The 19,633-nt window shown below is 38.2% G+C and overlaps 1 protein-coding gene across 2 annotated transcripts in view; it reads right to left on the reverse strand.

Moving 5' to 3' along the window:
- RPS6KC1 (ribosomal protein S6 kinase C1) overlaps positions 1 to 19,633 on the reverse strand; it is a 113,261-nt gene that overhangs the window by 80,823 nt on the left and 12,805 nt on the right. The window contains exons 3-7 of one of the 2 annotated variants that reach the window (XM_032216424.1): positions 13,217 to 13,337; positions 7,993 to 8,108; positions 5,469 to 5,562; positions 2,987 to 3,037; positions 304 to 666 (exon numbers count right to left, since the gene is read on the reverse strand). In XM_032216424.1, coding sequence (XP_032072315.1) covers positions 304 to 666; positions 2,987 to 3,037; positions 5,469 to 5,562; positions 7,993 to 8,108; positions 13,217 to 13,337 — 745 coding nt within the window. The remainder of the gene's footprint in view (positions 1 to 303; positions 667 to 2,986; positions 3,038 to 5,468; positions 5,563 to 7,992; positions 8,109 to 13,216; positions 13,338 to 19,633) is intronic. The other variant, XM_032216423.1, reaches the window with a different exon arrangement.

Here is a 19,633-nt window from a genome sequence, read left to right on the forward strand (position 1 = left end):
CCTGATCTTCATCCTGCTAAATTTTGTAACTAAGAAACCTCTTTTTAATGCTTTAGATGGCTTGCTTACTCGCTTCCTCTTTTCTTTCTGCACACTGACTTTTAGCCTGTAAGCCTATACGTAAAGTATCATTTCTAATAAGTTTTCCTATTTCAACAAAGAAAAAAAGAAATGTAAAGTGACCCAGGATGGCTTTTCTTTTTTCCTTTAATATCCAATTATTTAACTACAATTCAAACTTGCTGCATAGAGGATAAAAGCTTAGGTCAATTAAAATAAATGTTAAAATAAATGATGTCGTACCTTGAACTCCTTCTAAAAGCAGATCAACTCCTTTTCTATAAAAGCCAAACGCAGCTTCATAATCTTCCTCTTCCTCCTTCTTCAAGGCCAGCTTTATCAATTCTCCAGCTTTGTCCAAGTAATCTCTTCTGCCAAGCTTGGCCTTCAAGCTCCCAGTGAATAAACCCCGGGTCTCCCTCTCACTTTCAGATTTGCTCCATTCATGATCTAAAGTGGCAGATGCCAATCCTGGAGGTTCAGCAGCAAAGCTGAGACCAAGTGATGTGCTGGGGGAATCCTGGTTAGATGCCATTCCATCATCTAACTCAACAAGAAAATCTGCATCAATGGTCAAGGAAATCAAGTCACTGTCACTGGATAAACCTGTAGTGCAACGAAAGAATGGCAAGCGAAGGAATTAATGGTTTTCTCCCTTTGTCCTCTAAAGAAGCCCTACTAGCAAGTCATGATTTAGAAGGTGAGTACAAGAAGTATCCATGAAAGATATTAACTATTTTAGCCTCAAATCACTGCCTCTAAAAAAAGATAGTGGTCTTTCTTTTATAGGGTGATTACAATAATAGATGTGATGTACTTTGAGCACTCAGTAAAGTATAATATAAACTCTAATGATGATGGAGAATTTTGATGAAGATCATACAATTTATAACTTATTGTCACTCAACCTAAATTATATAACCAATTCCACTGGTGAGTAAAAAAACAAGTACTCTGCCAGGTCAAACTAAAAGGCCATCTAGTTGAGTATTTAATTCATACTACGGTTCAAGAAAGGCCCACTGGAGACCATCAGTCAAGCTGCCCAATGATTAATTTTGAGAAGCCTATTGCTCCAGAGGTAGAGGTTCTACCGTTTATAGGCAACATGTCTTGCAATCAGTGACTATTTTTCCTGTCTGAATTTATTTAATTTTCTTTCAAATCATTCTGGATCCGTGATTATTATTAAAAAAAAAAAAAAAAAACTTGGGATGCCACTTCAATAGTTCCATGTGAGGAAATGCTTCTTTTTATCTGTCCCAAACCTCCTAACATTCTATTTATTTGGATGAATCCAAGTTCCAATTCAATGAGGAAAGAATACAAGCTTCTTTGTCCATTTTCATTAAGGTTTAGATTATGGAGATCACACACTTGCTGATTATTCCTTTTTTTAAAAACCTAATCTAATAAATTTCAGTATAAATATCTATGAAATTTCTCAATCATCCAAGTCATGGTTCCCCCAAAGGTGGTATTCAAACGGCAACTGTACTTTTTTTGGGGGGGGGGTTCCCCCCTTGAAAATATTCCACTTTTGATCCAAGAAGCTTCTTCACTTCTTCGGAATTGAAGAACCTTCTTGGAGGAGAAGTGAAACTTATTCAAGGGAAAACAAACCAAGAAAGTACAGTTGCCTTTTGAACAACACCTTTGGGACAAGTCTCAGTGCAATATTCCCTCATCAAGGAATGATAGATTTGTTTTATTATAATTTCTGTCTGAACAATTAAAGCCAAGTTGGTAGAAATATACTTTATCTATCTATATCTGAGGACCCAGATTGTTGGGGGCAATATGCTGACTCTCTGTAAACCGCTTAGAGAGGCCTGAAAGGCCTATGAAGCGGTATATAAGTCTACTGCTATTGCTATTGCTATTAGCTGTCCAGGTTGTTTTGATAGTATTTCACAGTACTGGACCAACCCATACCTCATATTTCTTCTTCTTTAGTGTTTCTCCAAGATATTTGGCTCCTAGGTTATTGAGTAACGTAATTTTCTCAAAGTACATAAGGACATTTAATAGTCACTCATCTTTCTTTTAACAAGTAAATAAAATGCAGTAAGCAGATGAACAGCACTAAAATACCCCCATTGCTTGGAGATTTATAATTTTTATTCCTGCATCTATTTAGAACACTTTTGTAAATAAATTGATAGAATACAGTCAAAAAGTCACTGAGGATTTGAATAAGATGCTGATTTGTACACCAATTCATATTCAATGGACAACTTATTTTATTGCTGTAGAGTAGAACTGGTGTAAAATTAGAGCATTCCCAAAGTTCTCCTACTGAAAAGTGTAAACCAGATGCGCATTATGCAAAACTCAGATTAAAAGAACCAGTGAAGTTGCGCAGCTTGAGGTTAAAGTCAAAATCTGGTAACCCTCCAGTTAGTCTTACCTGCCAAAAATGCATTTGATGATCATAAGCTGGAGAAGTTGAGCAATAGTTTAACAGAAAGGCCAATATTTTGCACATAGAATGTCTCGCGTTATAGCAGCTTCCACCCTCTCTGTCTCTATCTCTTTGACACTACAACAAATCAGGATGAATTATTTATGGTCATTCATGCCCTTGTACCTCTCATCTATATTGCCACAGTTTGCTTTACAGGGGGCTGCCCTTGAGGGCTATTCAGAAATTATTAGCCTGCATGTTAATAGGTTCTGCCTTGTGTTCCCCATGTGATGCCGTTACTGCAGGAGCTGCCTTGACTGCCAATAAGATCCAAATGCAATCCATTGTGCTGGTGTTTCTTAAAAAGCACCATTTAGCTTGGAACATGGTAATGTTCAAAACTATATCCTGCAAGGGGAGCCCACCTTAAAGTAGTCAGTGCATTATGGGTAACCTCTTTTTTTCCAATTAAATAATGAATTAACCTAACACTACTCAATTTACTCCATTCTTTCTTACCTCCATATTCTAACTGGCTAAGTGTCACTTCATCAAGGACATCTCTCCGAGCTGTAGAAACAAAAATAAAAGCCTATATTGAAGATGCACCATAAGTCCATAAGTATTCAGATACCTGACCTTTATTCTCGCCTGGTGTTCTTGTTTTCATCCTGTCTCTATTTATTTTCAGATTTTACATTGGGTTCTACCACATTTGTGAATTTTATACCTGAAAAACCTCATTTGGTGAATCCCTCTAAAGAGCACTGGCTATTGGATGATCTAGAAATGCACCAAAAGCCGATCATAAAGAGGATTTACAGTTGGAATAAAAAATATCTGAACAGTTATTGCTACAATAGGTGTTATTCCATAATGGTTTCTGCATAACAGAGAAAAACAAACCAGGAAAAATTTACCATTTGCACAATCAAGAAAATTAAAAGTGAAATATAATGCTGCCATCTAGAGGAGATAACGATAAAGAGACCATTAGAAGTTGTTAGCAAATGTAATTTAAATGTGACAGAAAGGTGGGAAATGTTAAGGCATGACTGAAAAAGTATTGTTTATTGTTTTCTTCTTACAGATCCCTTCTTTCTGCCCATTGGTCTCTTGGGGAAACAAATAAAGAAACTATATATAAAAATAGTTAAAATTCCAATTTAGATTTAATCCTAGTTTGGAGAAATAGGTGTCCAACATGCCATTCAAAAGCCAAGGAAACAATTGCATAATGTGCTAAATCAGGATTGTTTCAATCTCAGCGCATCATGGAAATCAAGTGGCTCAAAAGTGCTATATAAAATTCCTCAACTGCTTTTCCCAAAAGAAAGTACAGTTTAAAAAAAACTGGAACTAGATTACAAATGCAATCCATTGTGCTGGTGTTTCTTAAAAAGCACCATTTTCCATCTCTCAGGCTGGGGGGTGAAATTATACGCCCCTCAGAGAGGGTTCGCAATTTGGGAGTCCTCCTGGATCCCCAGCTGACTTTAGAACACCATTTGTCGGCTGTGACCAGGGGGACCTTTGCCCAGGTTCGCCTGGTGCACCAATTGCGACCCTACCTGGATCGGGAGGCCCTTCAGACAGTCACTCACGCCCTTGTGACCTCAAGACTGGATTTTTGTAATGCGCTCTACATGGGGCTGCCCTTGAAGAGTGTTCGAAGACTTCAGTTAGTCCAGAACGCAGCCACGCGAGCGATTATGGATGCACCCAGGTACACCCACGTCACACCTATCCTCCGCGAGCTGCACTGGCTACCCATTAGTCTCCGAATCTGCTTCAAGGTGCTGGTCGCTACCTATAAAGCCCTACATGGCATCGGACCTGGGTACCTGAGAGACCGCCTCCTGCTGATTAACTCCCATAGACCGATTAGATCTCACAGGTTAGGTCTCCTCCGGATTCCATCCGCCAGCCAATGTCGGCTAGCGACCCCCCGGGGGAGAGCCTTCTCTGTTGCAGCTCCAGCCCTCTGGAATGATCTCCTTGTCGAGATCCGGACCCTTACTACCCTCCCGGCCTTCCGCAAAGCCACCAAGTCCTGGCTGCTCCAGCAGGCCGGGGGGCCTATGAAACATCCAGCCCCACGGAAATTGTGAATGTTGTGGTTTTTGTTTTTAGAGTGTTGTCTTTGTATATGTCAGCTGTGACCAGGGGGGCATTTGCTCAGGTTTGCCTGATGCGCCAGTTGCGGCCCTACCTGAACCGGAAGGCCCTCACAACAGTCACTCGAGCCCTTGTGATCTCTAGGCTGGAATACTGCAATGTGCTCTACATGGGGCTGCCCTTGAAGAGCATCCGGCGACTTCAGCTAGTCCAGAATGCGGCCGCGCGAGTGATCGTGGGCGCACCACGGTTCGCCCACATAACACCGATCCTCCGTGAGCTGCGCTGGCTACCTGTTGATCTCCGGGTGCACTTCAAGGTCCTACTTACCACTCACAAAGCGCTCCATGGTAGTGGATCTGGCTATTTGAGAGACCGCCTTCTGCCAATTACCTCCCTGCGTCCCATCAGATCACACAGGGTAGGCCTCCTCCGAATTCCATCCGCCAGTCAGTGCCGACTGGCGACTACGCGGAGGAGAGCCTTCTCAGTCGCAGCTCCGACGCTATGGAACAATCTCCCCGTGGAGATCCGCACCCTCACCACCACCCAGGCCTTCCGCACGGCCCTTAAGATCTGGCTATCCCGTCAGGCCTGGGGATAAAAATCTTAGTTTGTCCCCTCCCGAATGATGAATGAATGTTGTGCTTTATTTTTAATATTATGTATTATCTTATGTCTTTTGTCTTTGTACCCCCCTCCCCGTGTTTTGTAAGCCGCCCTGAGTCCCCTCAGGGAAAAGGGCGGCCTATAAATTATAATAAACACTCTAAACACTCTATAGTTTTCCCCTTCCCTTGTCTATTGTGAGCCGCCCGGAGTCCTTCGGGAGTGGGCGGCATGCAAGATAAATAAATACAAATACAAAGGAGATAGAACCAACCTTCAGAACTGCAGGTAGATAAGCTGTCTGTCAGAGAGTCTACCAGAGGTTCTGCAGGACCAATCAATTCAGATCCATCATGCACCTCTCCATCCTTAAGAGACAGAAAATAATATATATGTTTCAGTATGGATTAATGTAACTTTCACCAAGGGAGAAAAGTTACAAGAAAAATAACAATATGATCTAATACACTGTTCCTCAACTGGGCCAGCACAAGCGGGAGTTGAAATCCGTATTCCAAATTGATAAATATTAGTTTTATATTCTTTCCAGATTCAGTCTAAGTATACATTGAAAGAAAGAATAGTCAATAAATATCAAAAGTATTCCTAAATCAAATTAACCGATTTGCAATATCTTCCAGCTGACACATATTCCCATCCTAGAAAAATGATATTGAAGACTGCCATCTGTTTTTGAAAAGGCATTATTTTAAAATAGCAATATTAGCTTTTAGGATAAAATAGATTTTTTTAAAACCCGAGAGGCATTCTGGCTATACACAAAGTTTCTCAAAGAGGCTTAGAACTTCCTCATTAAACAATCTGCATAGATACATCAAAGAGTTCATAACTCACCAGATTCCCCATCCCATCTGCTAGAAAAGAAAGAAAGCTGTCTTATCTTACATTAACTTTCACCCCTGCTTTAGTTTGATACCTCTCAAACCAGAATGGTTCCCCTCAAAAAATATCTTGGCTGGTTTTCATGTCAGCTGAACAGCCTTATTCCTATTGTACCAATTTAATTGTTACACCATAATTATAAATCATATTTAACCCCACTGTAAACCTGCCACAAACCATAATGTTTACCAGTCACACAAAGGTTGTGGTTCATAGAAAATGTATTTTGGCTTCCCAACACAGTTGGAGTGTATATGATACAGCTGAGCTTAAGCACATCTGGATCTGCTTAGTGCCTATGTAAAGCCTGGGTTCTCCATGCTTGTCTCCCTAAATCCTCATGGAAGAAATACTGGACAAGCTTCCCTGACCACAGTTTGGTATGATATGTGAAGTTAGCTAAAGCCAAATGGATCAGATCTGGGCTGCAAAAATATGGTTATAAATAGTAGCAAGGAGGTACAGAATATTTATGTTTTGCTGCCATCTTAGTGATGCCTGGATATTTGCAGCCTATCTGGCAATACTATATGCCTATTATGTAGAGGTTCGGGTGTCTGCAGGAAAGAGCAAGGAGGAACAAATGACATGTGCTTAATGCCACGGAATATCTGATGCAAAAGTCATTTTTGCATTATCGTGACATAATCACTTTATTGCATGTACATTGCCACACTGACATCATGTCTCTTTGTTGAAAATATCACTTAATAGAATATCAGCAATGTGTAGTTACTAATCTAACTGCTAACTATTAGACACTCTCTTTCCTTCCACTGTGCATCAATAATATATTTAAAAATTGTAAAAAATAGTAGAAAAGTAGAAGTTGTTTATCTATCTAATCCAGTTTCTCAACCTTGACGACTTTAAGTCCTGTGGACTTCAACCCCAGAATCCCCCAGCCTGGGAGTTGAAGTCCACAGGACTTAAAGTAGCCAAGGTTGAGAAACACTGATCTAATATAATCTATCTAGTACTTTATTCATTTGTTTTGCAACATTTGTATACTGTCCCAATCCAAAATTCTCTGGGTGTTCTTCATTCTAATAAAGTGCCTTTCTGTTTTATATCATATAGAGAATGATTTGTAATAGTAACTATAAGTTTAGCCTACTTACATCACCCAGAATTCTATTTATAAATAGGCAAAATTTCCTAAGTAAGAGGTTGAATATGGGAGTATGAGAGAATGGAGATTTTTACACACGTTTGTTTCTTTGTTTCTTTGTGTATGAGAGAATGAAGATTTTATACAGGTTTGTTTGTTTATTTGTTGGCATACCATACAGCAGGGGTGTCAAACTAAAGTCCACAGGATACTTAGATCTGGCCCGCGGGGCCCTCCTGGAAACAGCAAAAGATCGGTCCACAGTGCTTCTGCCAGAGAAAATGGGCTCCCGAGCTCAATTTTCAACTACCACAGCCTCCTGCGACCTTCTGCCAGTGAAAACGGAGCTCGGGACAGCACTCAGATCAACACAGTTACCCCCACAGGAGTGACCTTCAACTGGCCATGCCCATCCTGGCCATGCCCACACCGGGCCCCCAAGGTCAAACACAACCCTGGTGTGGCCCTCAATGAAATTGAGTTTGGCACCCCTGCTATAGAGAATCTGTTTCAATCTTAGGACAATCCTGAGAACCTATCAATTGCAACAATTATTAGTATCTCAAGGAGCCAAAAACCAGTGCTTGGACCAAGAGACTGAGAGGAAACTGGGAGCCAATAGGGAAGGATGGTGACTTTAAGAAAATTTCCTCAGTCTCTGGACCAATCAGGCTGTGACTTAACCCTGTTGTAGCCCCTCCTGCCGAGCTGCAGGAAAACAAGTACTTCACTTACACAATGAAATGAAATAATCTATTAGACAGGATAGCTGAAAAAGATTAACCTTAAAGAAATCTTCAAGCTGCTTGCTATTGTAGAGCATGGGGATGTTGGCAGAAAACTGAAGCAAATCTTCTGCACACTGTCTTCTCTCTTCAATCACACCTTCTTCAAATCGCCCTGAAACATGAACAAATTCAACAGTCTGAGAAACAAGTCTAATTTTTTTTGACAAAAATTCTTTATGAAGAAACATCTACAGCTGCTTCAGGAGACAAGGCCAAATATCTAGGCTCAAATGTCCCAGAATGTTTTACCATCTATTGAAGATACATATAATTTGGCAGCCCTAATGGAATAAAAAAACTCCATCTTTTATGTGAACACATGGATTGGCCAATAAAATATTATATACCCTCAGTATCAAAAAAATAAAAGAGAGTTAGCCACATTATAGATATCTATTCTGTACCGTGCCCACTTCAGCCCTAATCCCTTATAGTTGCACACTTCAGCTATTTGGTTTATGCTAAAAACAAAGATTTGGATTCTGAATTTCTCTTCACTGAACACCATGCACAGAACAGTCTTGTTACTGGAAGAAAAAAGAGGCAAGTTTTCTTTCTTCCTCCCAAAGGTCTTTTCTATTTAAGTTCAGTGGGAAGGGATAGTGAAGGAGGATTACAACTTTAATGAGAAAAAGACTATTCCAGAAAAAGACTGTATTAACAATGGGAGGGACTTTCTGTTCCTCAAAAGGACTCTTGGGATCCAGGAGTCACAGTAAGATAAAACATGATACAGACTGGCTCCAGATTGGCAAAGGAGTGCAACAAGGCTGCATGCTTTCACCTTATTTATTCAACCTATCTGCAGATTAAGGGAAAATAATTATTTTATTACATCAATATGTAGAATGAAAGGAACCTGGATTAGAAGATGATGGTTTTAAAATTGGAGGAAATAACATCAATAATCTCCATTATGCTGATGGCACTACCTTAATATTGGATATCCTGAGTACTAAAAGAGTACAGTGTGGTACTGTGAAGCTATGATACATATTTCTCTGTCCCTTACATACTTGCATGCCATATCACAATGCAAGAGCAAAAGCATAAAGTTTGCCTTGCAATGTACATTTCATTATTTTGATGTCATACCGGTTAGAAATAGATGATAGTGAAGTGATTCCAAGATAGGATTTCCAGATGTATTAAGCATATCTTTTATCAATCTTAAGTAACAAGGCTAAAGGTGAAGACGACCATCCACTATATCTAGAGGTGAAGAGCCTGGAGAAAATTCACTACAGCAACTGTGTATTAAAAGAATTATGTACTGGCACAGAATATATGGTCATTTCATTTTCTCCAGTTAGAAAAGAAGCCAAGATGTGAGCCTTGTAAGAAGGTTTTTACCATAAGGAGAGAGACATGGACTGTACTGCATTACAAATGACTTAGGGCAGGGGTCCCTAATCCCTGGGTTGCAACCCACTACTGGGCTGCGGCCTTTTTGAAACTGGGCCGCACAGGCGGTGTTCAAGCGTATGCATGCACCCGAAGCTGTCCTCACATGAGCAGTGGCTGCCTGTGTTCGCGCGTACACCACCTGCCACTCAAGGAACTCTCCCCTCTCCCCACCCCCGCGGGGCCACCAAGCCAGAAAGATTGGGGATCACTGACTTAGGGGGCTTTAAGTGTTACTTAGTGCTTCAACTTGAATATCGGCTTACAATCGGTATGCAGTCTTTTTTTAGATACTTTTATTTCTAAGCACTTAAGGGGATTTATTATGAAGTGTTAAAAAGATGAACTAGCCCTATTAATGTTTATCTAGTAATACTTTCATTAAACCTTTAGGCTTACTTTGAAGTAACCAGAGCAAGGCTAGACACTTAACAGACTCCATGGTCAAGTCTTATGTTTTCTGGCAATGTTTCTATTATGAGAAAGAGAGGATGCCATTTCAGCTGGATACCGATAAATGCCAATTCATCCAGCTGCTTTATCCAATGAGTAAAGCAAAAGGGAAAAGCAGGCTGCCCTTCAGCAGTCTTCTGGCTGCCGATTTGTCTCCCTCTCAAAAAGGGAAGGTCAACTAGCCTGGCAAATGCAATGTCCATTTAAAAAGAGGCAGGAAGTAAGAGCCCAATTACATTGTTGTAGCTATCCCCTGGTTGTTGTTTTTTACTCTATCTTTACAAATGCTGACTCTAAAACACCATTCAGAGGAAGTTGTCTCTTGTCCTTCTCATTTTGCTGGTTGTTAAAATATGTTTTCACAGGAAGGCTTTGAGACTAAAAGGAATAGAAAAGTTACATAGCACCACTGCCCTCAAAATACATAACTATCAAATCTTAGTCAGGAAAAAATAGTATTTTTATTTTTTGCTTTTTAGAAGTACCGGTATATATATTTTTAAAAGGAGAGATATGGATAATCTCTTAGGATCAAGAATGAAGACAATCAACACCACATTATAAATTGAAGAAACTGTTGTTCTTTCAGGAAGATTACGTATTTCAATGATTGAATCATGGAGCCAATCTAAGCATATCAGCATTGGATGACAGTAAAATGACAGATAGATCTAAATGTCCTCCTTTTATTACCCAATCTTTATCCATTACATTTCTTCTTCCAAGAAGTTCAGAATAGTGTGTGCAGAAACATCACTTGAAAAACATGCAAAAAATGCACACCAATATATACACACGTTACAGAGGTGGGTTCCTACCAGTTCGCACCTATTCGGTAGAACCGGTTTGTCAAATCTACCAAACTGGTTAGAAGAGGTTCCACCAGTGGACCCGGAAAGCAGGCCAGACCTACAGAAGAGGTTCCAAATTTTTTTGAAACCCACCACTGGTCCTTGGATATGATTATTCTACACTATCATGCTCATATTTATAAAACTCAGTGCCTCTGTGAAAGGTAAGGATGATTACTGCGTTTGTGGTGCAATCAGAACATTGCGTGTGTTGAAGTTGTTTTAACACAAACCAAAGATGCCTTTTAAAAAACAAGTTTACATCATATTCTTATGCATGCCAGTGCTGTGTGTGAGGTAATTTAAGGTGGTTCTGACAAGTGTCATCAGCATCTTCATATCCGGTCACATGGGCAGCAAGCCACTCCCATCCGGTCACATGGGTGGCAAGCCACTCCCACAAAGGAGGCCACACCCACAGAGTAGGTTCGAACAATTTTTGAAACCCACCACTGACACGTTACCTCACAACAGTCCCAAAGGGCAAAATAAGCTGAAAGACAATGATAGGCAAAACCTCAACTAGTCAGCTTCTATATCAAATTGAGATTTCATTCAGAGTCTCCCTAATCCTAATTGAATGTTCTCAGCACTGCCCTGTAATAGTTTACAATTTGTATTATCCTCAATTTCTCCAATATCAGAAGAAACAATAGCACTTGAGTATCTCAGAAGAGGACACCTAGTCCAAAGTTACATCAGAGATTTTTCAATGTCAACATGCCTATACATTCAAAAAATTCAAGAACAAAAAAGATTCTATCCAAATAATAAAAATATGCTATTGGGACATCCAGCAGTTTACTTGTGAGACTGCCTCTACCTGAGGATATCTGTCCTTCATACACTCCAGGTCCCCTTCCTTAAATGTTGCCATCTGATGGGATGTCAGAGGCGTGTCTTATCAGTGGTCACCCCAAGTCTTTTAGAACAGCCTTTGACTACAAATCAGAGGAACCCCTAACAATTTGGCAAATTTAGGCACTTGGCAATCAGTGAGCATTTGTGATCATTGTAGCATCCCATGATTGCACGTTCACCATTTGGGTACTTCACATCCCATTTCCAACAGAGTCAATAGAGAAGCCAGCAGTAAAATTATAAATTGTGGTCATGTGATGGCTAACTGCAATCATTGCAATGATTCACCTAATGACCACTGGGAAATTACAAAGTTACCAGTCCCATATGTGATAGAAGTGAGTATCACCTGTATATTTCATGATTTCACTCATCAGTCCTTTTAAAATAATTTTTAATCAGAAAAGCATAAATAGGACCTTATAGGGGCCTCTAAAGAATTACAAGAAATTGTACCGAAAGAATTCAACATAAACATTAGAAGGCATGTTTTCTTCTAAAATTCAACTATAAGAAAATATTTGAAAAGAACACTATATTTAAGTATAGCAATTAAATAAAATATTCTGCATTTTCCTAGGGTGATTAATGTCAAACAAGTAACCATTCTTTCTCACACACAGAACCACTCTCAAACCAAAACACATTTTACAGGCACACAAAGGTACTTCTTCCCCCTTCCAATAGAAACAGCAAAAAAGAAGAAAAACCAGAGTGAAGATACAGCAAGAGGAAAAGGTGGCTGCAGCAGGAAGAGAATGAAGACAAATGGGAAATTTGATGGAGAAGCTATGAAAGCAAAAATTAGCTAGAGGGAAAACAAAACAAAAGAATACAACCTCTGCTTAGGCATTACAGTTTAACAAGTCAATTTAACTAGCCAAGCAATCCTCAGATGATGACTAATCTTCAGGCTTATCTTCAGAGGCAGTCAGGTTTTTCAGAAGTGATAACTGCAGAAATCTCACTCTGACCCAACTGTTTGTTCTCAACAGTTCCTTCTATTTATGTCAGGAATGCAAGACAAATTATGATTTGGAACTGATCATGGCTAACAAAAATGGTTTATGTTTCCCCAAAAATAAGACCTCCCCAGATAATAAGCCCAATTGGGCTTTTGAGCGCATGCACTAAAATAAGCCCTGCCCTGAAAATAAACCCTCCCAAAAAATATTGCAACCCAGCAGCAGCCATGAGGTGACAATGCTCACCACCTTCTGCACCTCAAAAATAATAAGACCTCCCCAAAAATAAGGCCAAACACTTATTTTGGGGGTCAAAAAAAAAATAAGATCCTGTCTTATTTTCCGGGAAACACGGTATAAATTAACACTGGTCCACAATTAGTTCCAGAATCATGAGTGGAATCTGCACAAGTGAGTAGCAAATTATCTTGATATTCTAATTGTAATTAGAATATATAATGAGCTATACAATGAATAGGTAATACATGTAGGATGTATTATTACTTTGTGCCCAAATCAGTCTGACTCTTGATCCTTGGCAATAATGTGGACAAGTCCCTGCAATTTTCTTGGGAACATTTTTTTCAGAAGTGGTTTGCCATTGCTTGGCAAGCCAATTATTCTATTTCACGATGAACAAAGATATATTCCCAAATTATTTAATGATTTGAAAAAAGGATGCTTACCAAATACTATTGCTTTAGCAAAAGGAGGAAACAATTCTGTATGCCTGAATAAGTGCTTATGAATCTGCCAGAGTTCTTTGTGCAATTTCTTAAAGTCACTGTATCTCTTCCAAACGACTATCTGAAGCAAAACAAAATAAAACAAAACAGAAAACAAACATACCCATGAGGCAATTAGTCCTTCTAATAAAGCATTTATAAAAATTTAAAAAATTGCAGAAACCAATACAGTCACCAAAAATATTAGCCAGCAGTATCAACCTAGATTTTGCTGTGATATCCTTTATCCTTCCCTCCCTTTTTCTACCTGAAGAACATATCTACTAAGACGTATCAAGTAAGAATTTTAATCCAGGAAATCATTTAATACTTAGGCTCATAAACTAATGGAGAGAAATCTAACTGAATTCTTCCCTAATAATGCATTTAAATTCAGTTTAGTCATGTAAAATATTTCATACTGTTAATACTGTTTCATCCCATTTTAAATCTGTAAATAACTGCACAGAAATAGTTTAAAAAATAAAGGGTAAAAGTTTCCCCTATCCAGTAGTGGCTGACTTAAGGGGGCAATGCTCAGCACTGTTTTCCTAGGGGAGGGAGCCAGTGTTGTCTGAAGACACTTCTATGGTCATGTGGACAGCATGACTATACGTCGAGGCACACGGAATGCTATTACTGTCCTACCAAAGTGGTACCTATTTATTTGCATGCTTTTGAATTTCTAGGTTGGCAGAAGCTGGGCAACAATGGGAGCTTGCCCATCACGCAGTAAATATGAATTCATATTTGCAAAAAGATATTGTGTAACTTCCTACCTAGAGGTTGAGCAGCTTTTGTTTATTTAGGCATTCACTGAAACATACCAAGGGTGCCTAAACATGTGTATGCAATCGTAAGGCTGTACTGCTACATAACTAAGGACTATAGCTTCTTCAATCAATTTTTTTTTCTAAAATATGATTAAGACATCGGTTAAATCTTTACCAATTGTCCAAATGGAGAAAGCAATGAAGAAGGTTTAAATAATTATTAAATACACCAGGATAATCTAAACTGGGTTGTAAACATTAACCTACACAAACTTTTTTATAAAAAAAATAGATAATCACCAAATAAGGCAATGGCTTTGTGTACCTGTTCTTACAAATAAAGATACAAAGATACTTTGTATTAGCATATCCCCCGCCCTCTCTCTTTTGCAAAGTTATTCACATTACACTATTCTTTTTCTGCAACCTATCCTTACGTTTTCCAATGAATTTATTTGTTGTAAAAATCCAGTGCCAGCTGGAATTCTTAACTGTTTCTTAAGAAATGTTTTTTTTCTTCTTTTTAGGGGCACCAAGATCCCATATACCCCATATTGCACACATACTGTACATCTGCACAAACACAAGTTATTAAAAAGATAACATTATTCAGAATTTATGAATTCACAGGCATAACACCATTCCCTTTTGGAATAAGTAACACAGAATGCAGAAAAGAAGTAGGAAATAGGAAATCAAAGAAATTAAAGTTATGAAATAAGAAAAGGAAAGGTATCATAATTAAAATTAGTATACAACAACACCATTCTCTCATTATATTTCTACATACCTTTCTAGCCTTGCAGATCATCCTTGTTTCCACCACCATTTCACACACTATATTTTGTCCCTTAAATTTCTCATTCCTCTGTTCTTGGATATCTCATCAACTCCATTCAATCCTTATTTTCTCAGTCTTTTCGTTCCTCCTACCCAAGTCACTCTTCTTTTACACTCGTAAAAGAAGTAATTAATTGAATTAAAATTCAAAATTCAAAATTCAAAAATTCCTTTTGAATTTTTTTCCAATACATATAGTCCCTTTTAACAACCATTCTCAGCTACTGTGGTAATAAACGTAACATTACAATCAATCCTCCCATTTACAACATTTGCAAGTCTGTAAAGCAAAGGAAAACTGAAATAAGATCACAAGCACAGTCACTTAATGACTGCTTAGCTTAATGACTAAGTTCCAATTGTGGCCATTAAATGAGGACTACCTGTATATGACCAAACAACTCTGTGTATATCTTTCATTCTAGTCAATCACTTCTGCATTTAATTCACATTCATTCAGCATCCATGTTATTATTTACATGTTCTGTTGTTAAACCCCCAATTCCCACTGCCTTCAATCTACTTTTTGCTTTGATGTACTTAAGTCTCTCTTCCCAACAGGAGAATAGAAAGAAGTACACTCTTCACCCTTTTCATTTCTTTTGACGAACATTTATTCCTAACAGCAGACATTACAACTACCTATTATCTTTCTACAAGCATTGTGTATATTTTAATGTCTTTCTATCTTAATCTAGTGCCCTTGTCCACTAGTTGGTATTGAACTATTTTTAATATTTCTAAAGCATGTGTAAGAATTAAACATTATTCCAGATACTGGTGCTCAAAGATTTTATTCAGTACAGATTTAGAAGTGACAGTCCTAATTTGCATTTTCCAGATAAAAATTCAGATAAGAAAGAATAAGAAACTCTCTTGGTAATTCTGCCTTTCTTTTATTTCTTTGGTGCTGTTTCTGACTCCAAGAAATGTTAAAACGCTAAAAGAGCATGACTGTATTTTATGTATTTTACTACTGTATAAAATATTTTCCTAGCCTTACAACTTTTTATACATAGTTTTATGTATAATATACAGAGGAGAAAGTCCTGCCAAGCTAACAGAAACATCTATGCATATTTTCTCAAAAGAATGACAGAAGAGGTAAACAAATTTTTCAGAGATATATGTATTTTATTCAGGTAAAATCGGAACAGATAATTTAAAGCTTTTTGGCTAGGCTAGATTTTTTTATAATAACGAAGTGCTGTTTACCATTGTAAACATTACATTTGTTTTTAAAAAGTTAAAATAAATAAGTAGCCAGAAGACATAGGTTTCCAGTTTCGGCCTTACACAGAGTCTACAAGTTATCTGTTTGCCAGTATCAAATGATATTAACCAATTATCATATTTGCCAAACTAAATGAATAATAAGCCAGTAAGTTATTTTAATGTGTTTTTGAATATATATATATATATTTTAAAAACACTACTAAATTCAACATGACTATATGGGCCAACTAGATCTAACAAGGCAAATCATTCTAAAAATCTAGATGAAGTAGCATTATATAATACATATAAATAATATTAATTAATTATCTTATATTAAGTTACATAAATTTAAGAGGCTAGAGTTTGTGACATCAATATATTTTTGATACTATTGTAAATATTATATTTTTAGAGTTGGAAGGACTGAATCCATAACAGCACTTTAAATAAGTAAATAAGTAAATAAGTAAGCAAGCAGGAAGATAGTTGGAGGTTGTAAGGGCCCTGTAATCCTTGCAATGGTCCATGGTTGATTTCCCCTCTCCAGCTCTCTTCAGGGTGGAGTTTGTATACGACTTTCTTTATACACCATCCCATTCTCTCACTCAGGAGGTGGACCATAAGCCTCTTCAATATTCCTCTCTTCTTCCACCTAACCACTATCTGCTCATATCCCCCTTCCGCTTACTATCCAATCACAGACCCACACAATTTTTCCATATACTCCAAGCAATCTTTCCTGATCCTCTTTTCCACCCCAATTGCAAACTCCCCACTCGTCTCTAATAGTCTTCAGTTTATTTTTCTTCCAAGATTCCTCCAACTCTAATCTGCACCACAGGCCTTTAGTTGAATTTTATTCCAGTTCCTTCTCTTTCTGTACACAGTATATGGAGTTTTAATTCTTCCCTTCTAAGTTCTGATTCTGAGGAAGATTCTGACCATCAGGGCTGCATTTATCAATGGAATTGGTAAGCACCCTGCCTGCAAGAAGATATTATTTAAACTCTTTGAATGTTGGGATAATTGCTGATGAAATTCACTGAGACTGCAATGGAGGAAAAATGTGTCCTCTACTGCATCCTGTCTTAACAGACTGGCCTTCTCTGAGATTAGAAGCTAAACTGGGTTGGACAAGGAATACCAAGGCTGTACTCTAAGATGAGAAGTTAAAAAATCATCCTAAAAGAAGCAATACCGGTATATGCTATGTCCATACTACTGTCAAGTAAACTACATATGCAGTATATGTGTATAAAAGAGACTAGTTTTTTCAATCACCACACTACATACACACTACATCCCTACCCTTAGTATTATTTAAAAAGAAAAATAAGATTACCTGATTTACAATTAACATAACAAGGGATCAATCTCAGCTTTCATTGGAATTTAGCTGTGAGGAAATGATTAAACTTTCCCTACTTACATATTGGAGTGATAATTAAATATAAATGAATTCAAAATGGCACTTCATGCTATGCACTTAACACAATGAGCAACAGCCCTCAGCTTTACCTTCAGCTTTTCTTAGTCAAACAGAACAGCTTCAATCTCTTCTTGCTACAATCAGTAATATCATCATATTTCTTCCAAGTTTATTGATTGTCTTTTTTATGGGGGCTCCAAATTCTTTCCTTGCTTGATTTATAATTCCTTGTCTCCTAATCAACTCAACTTCTTTTTAACTGGAACGTACTACCCTACTTCCCTGAAAATAAGACCTCTCCGGATAATAAGCCCAATTGGGCTTTTGAGCGCATGCGCTAAAATAAGCCTTCCCCGAAAATATTGCAACACAGCAGCAGCCAATGAGGTGACCGTGCTCACTGCCTCCTGCACCTCAAAAATAATAAGACCTCCCCGAAAATTAGGCCAAGCAGTCTTATTTTCGGGGAAACACAGTATATAGTCATGATTCTTTGTGCCTGACAAAGCCAACTGTACAGGAATATAGACTAGAATACAGAATAACAGAGTTGGAAAGGACCTTGGAAGTCTTTAGTTCAACCCCCTGCTCAGGCAGGAGACCCTATAATATTCCAGGCCAATGGCCGCCCAATGTCTTCTTAAAAATCTCCAGTGATGAAGCTATCACAATTTCTGGAGGCAACCCATTCTACTCATTAACTGTTCTCACTGTCAGGAAATTTCTCCTTAGATGTATTTTTGTTCTCTCCTTGATAAGTCTGTAAGTGTTACTTCTTGTCTTGCCCTCAAATGCTTTGGAGAATAGGTTGACCCCTCTTTTTTTGTGACGTCTTCTGAAACTTTATGCACAAAGAATGTGTCCAAACAGTTCAGGAAACCTTTCTGCTGAGCACATTATTCACATCACAGGATGAAAGTCTCTCTTCCATCCGTATAGAATTGCAGAAGGAATATTTTTCATTTTGTTCATGAGCCAAAGCCTAGAAGAAGTTTCTAAACTTTTTCAGTATTTTACAAATCAATCTCTCTGTCAAAATACATTCACTATAATGTGCTGGTCTTTGACCATAATTTTTTTTTTTAATTTGACCATTCATTAGAATGATCACCAGGGATGACAAACTGTTTACCTGATTAACTTCCAGGATTTCAGGGAATCTGAGATATGATTAAAATTCTAGCTCTCCATTTCCTCCCTGCAGCCCCACCACTATTGAAAGCACTTGGAAATAAATATCACCAATCTCACCAATCTTCAGACTGCTATGGGCTGTCTTACTCTGTTCTTTTTATAAGTGTGTTCAGAGTTATCATAATTGCTTTGAGCACTCTGTTTGCTATCAACCTTTTTAATTTCTCCTTAGGAACAAATAATGGTTCAGAAGTAAGCACGCTGCATTAGTTACTAAATGCAGTAACAGAGAAGAGCAGAGTGCAGAGAAGAGCAACAAAGATAACTAGGGGACTGGAGGCTAAAACATATGAGGAATGGCTGCAGGAACTGGGTATGTCTAGTTTAATGAAAAGAAGGACTAGGGGAGACATAATAGCAGTGTTCCAATATCTCAGGGGTTGCCACAAAGAAGACGGAGTCAAACTATTCTCCAAAGTACCTGAGGGCAGAACAAGAAGCAATGGTGGAAACTAATCAAAGAGAGAAGCAACTTAGAACTGAGGAGAAATTTCCTGACAGTTAGAGCAATTAATCAGTTGAATAGCTTGCCTCCAGAAGTTGTGAATGCCCCAACACTGGAAGTCTTTAAGAAGATGTTGGATAGCCATTGGTCTGAAATGGTATAGGGTTTCCTGCTTAGACAGGGGGTTGGACTAAAAGACCTCCAGGGTCCCTTCCAACTCTGCTATTGTATTATTATTGAATGCATATTTGCATTAAAATGGGCCAAAATGAATTGCCTTCCAATCATTAAAAAGATCAGGAAACAGGATAAGAATGACCTCTACATGAGGGTCTCACACCACAGAAGACAAATACTGGGCTGAATGATCTGGTCTAGAATAAGAAACTTTCTTAAATTTCCTTCATTCTTTTTCAAATCTGTTATGCATACCTGTTCTGGCCCCACTCCATCCGGTAATGAACGCAGACACAGGCTTA

The sequence above is a fragment of the Thamnophis elegans genome, chromosome 4 (assembly GCF_009769535.1).
Source record: "Thamnophis elegans isolate rThaEle1 chromosome 4, rThaEle1.pri, whole genome shotgun sequence".
Lineage (NCBI taxonomy): Eukaryota > Metazoa > Chordata > Lepidosauria > Squamata > Colubridae > Thamnophis > Thamnophis elegans.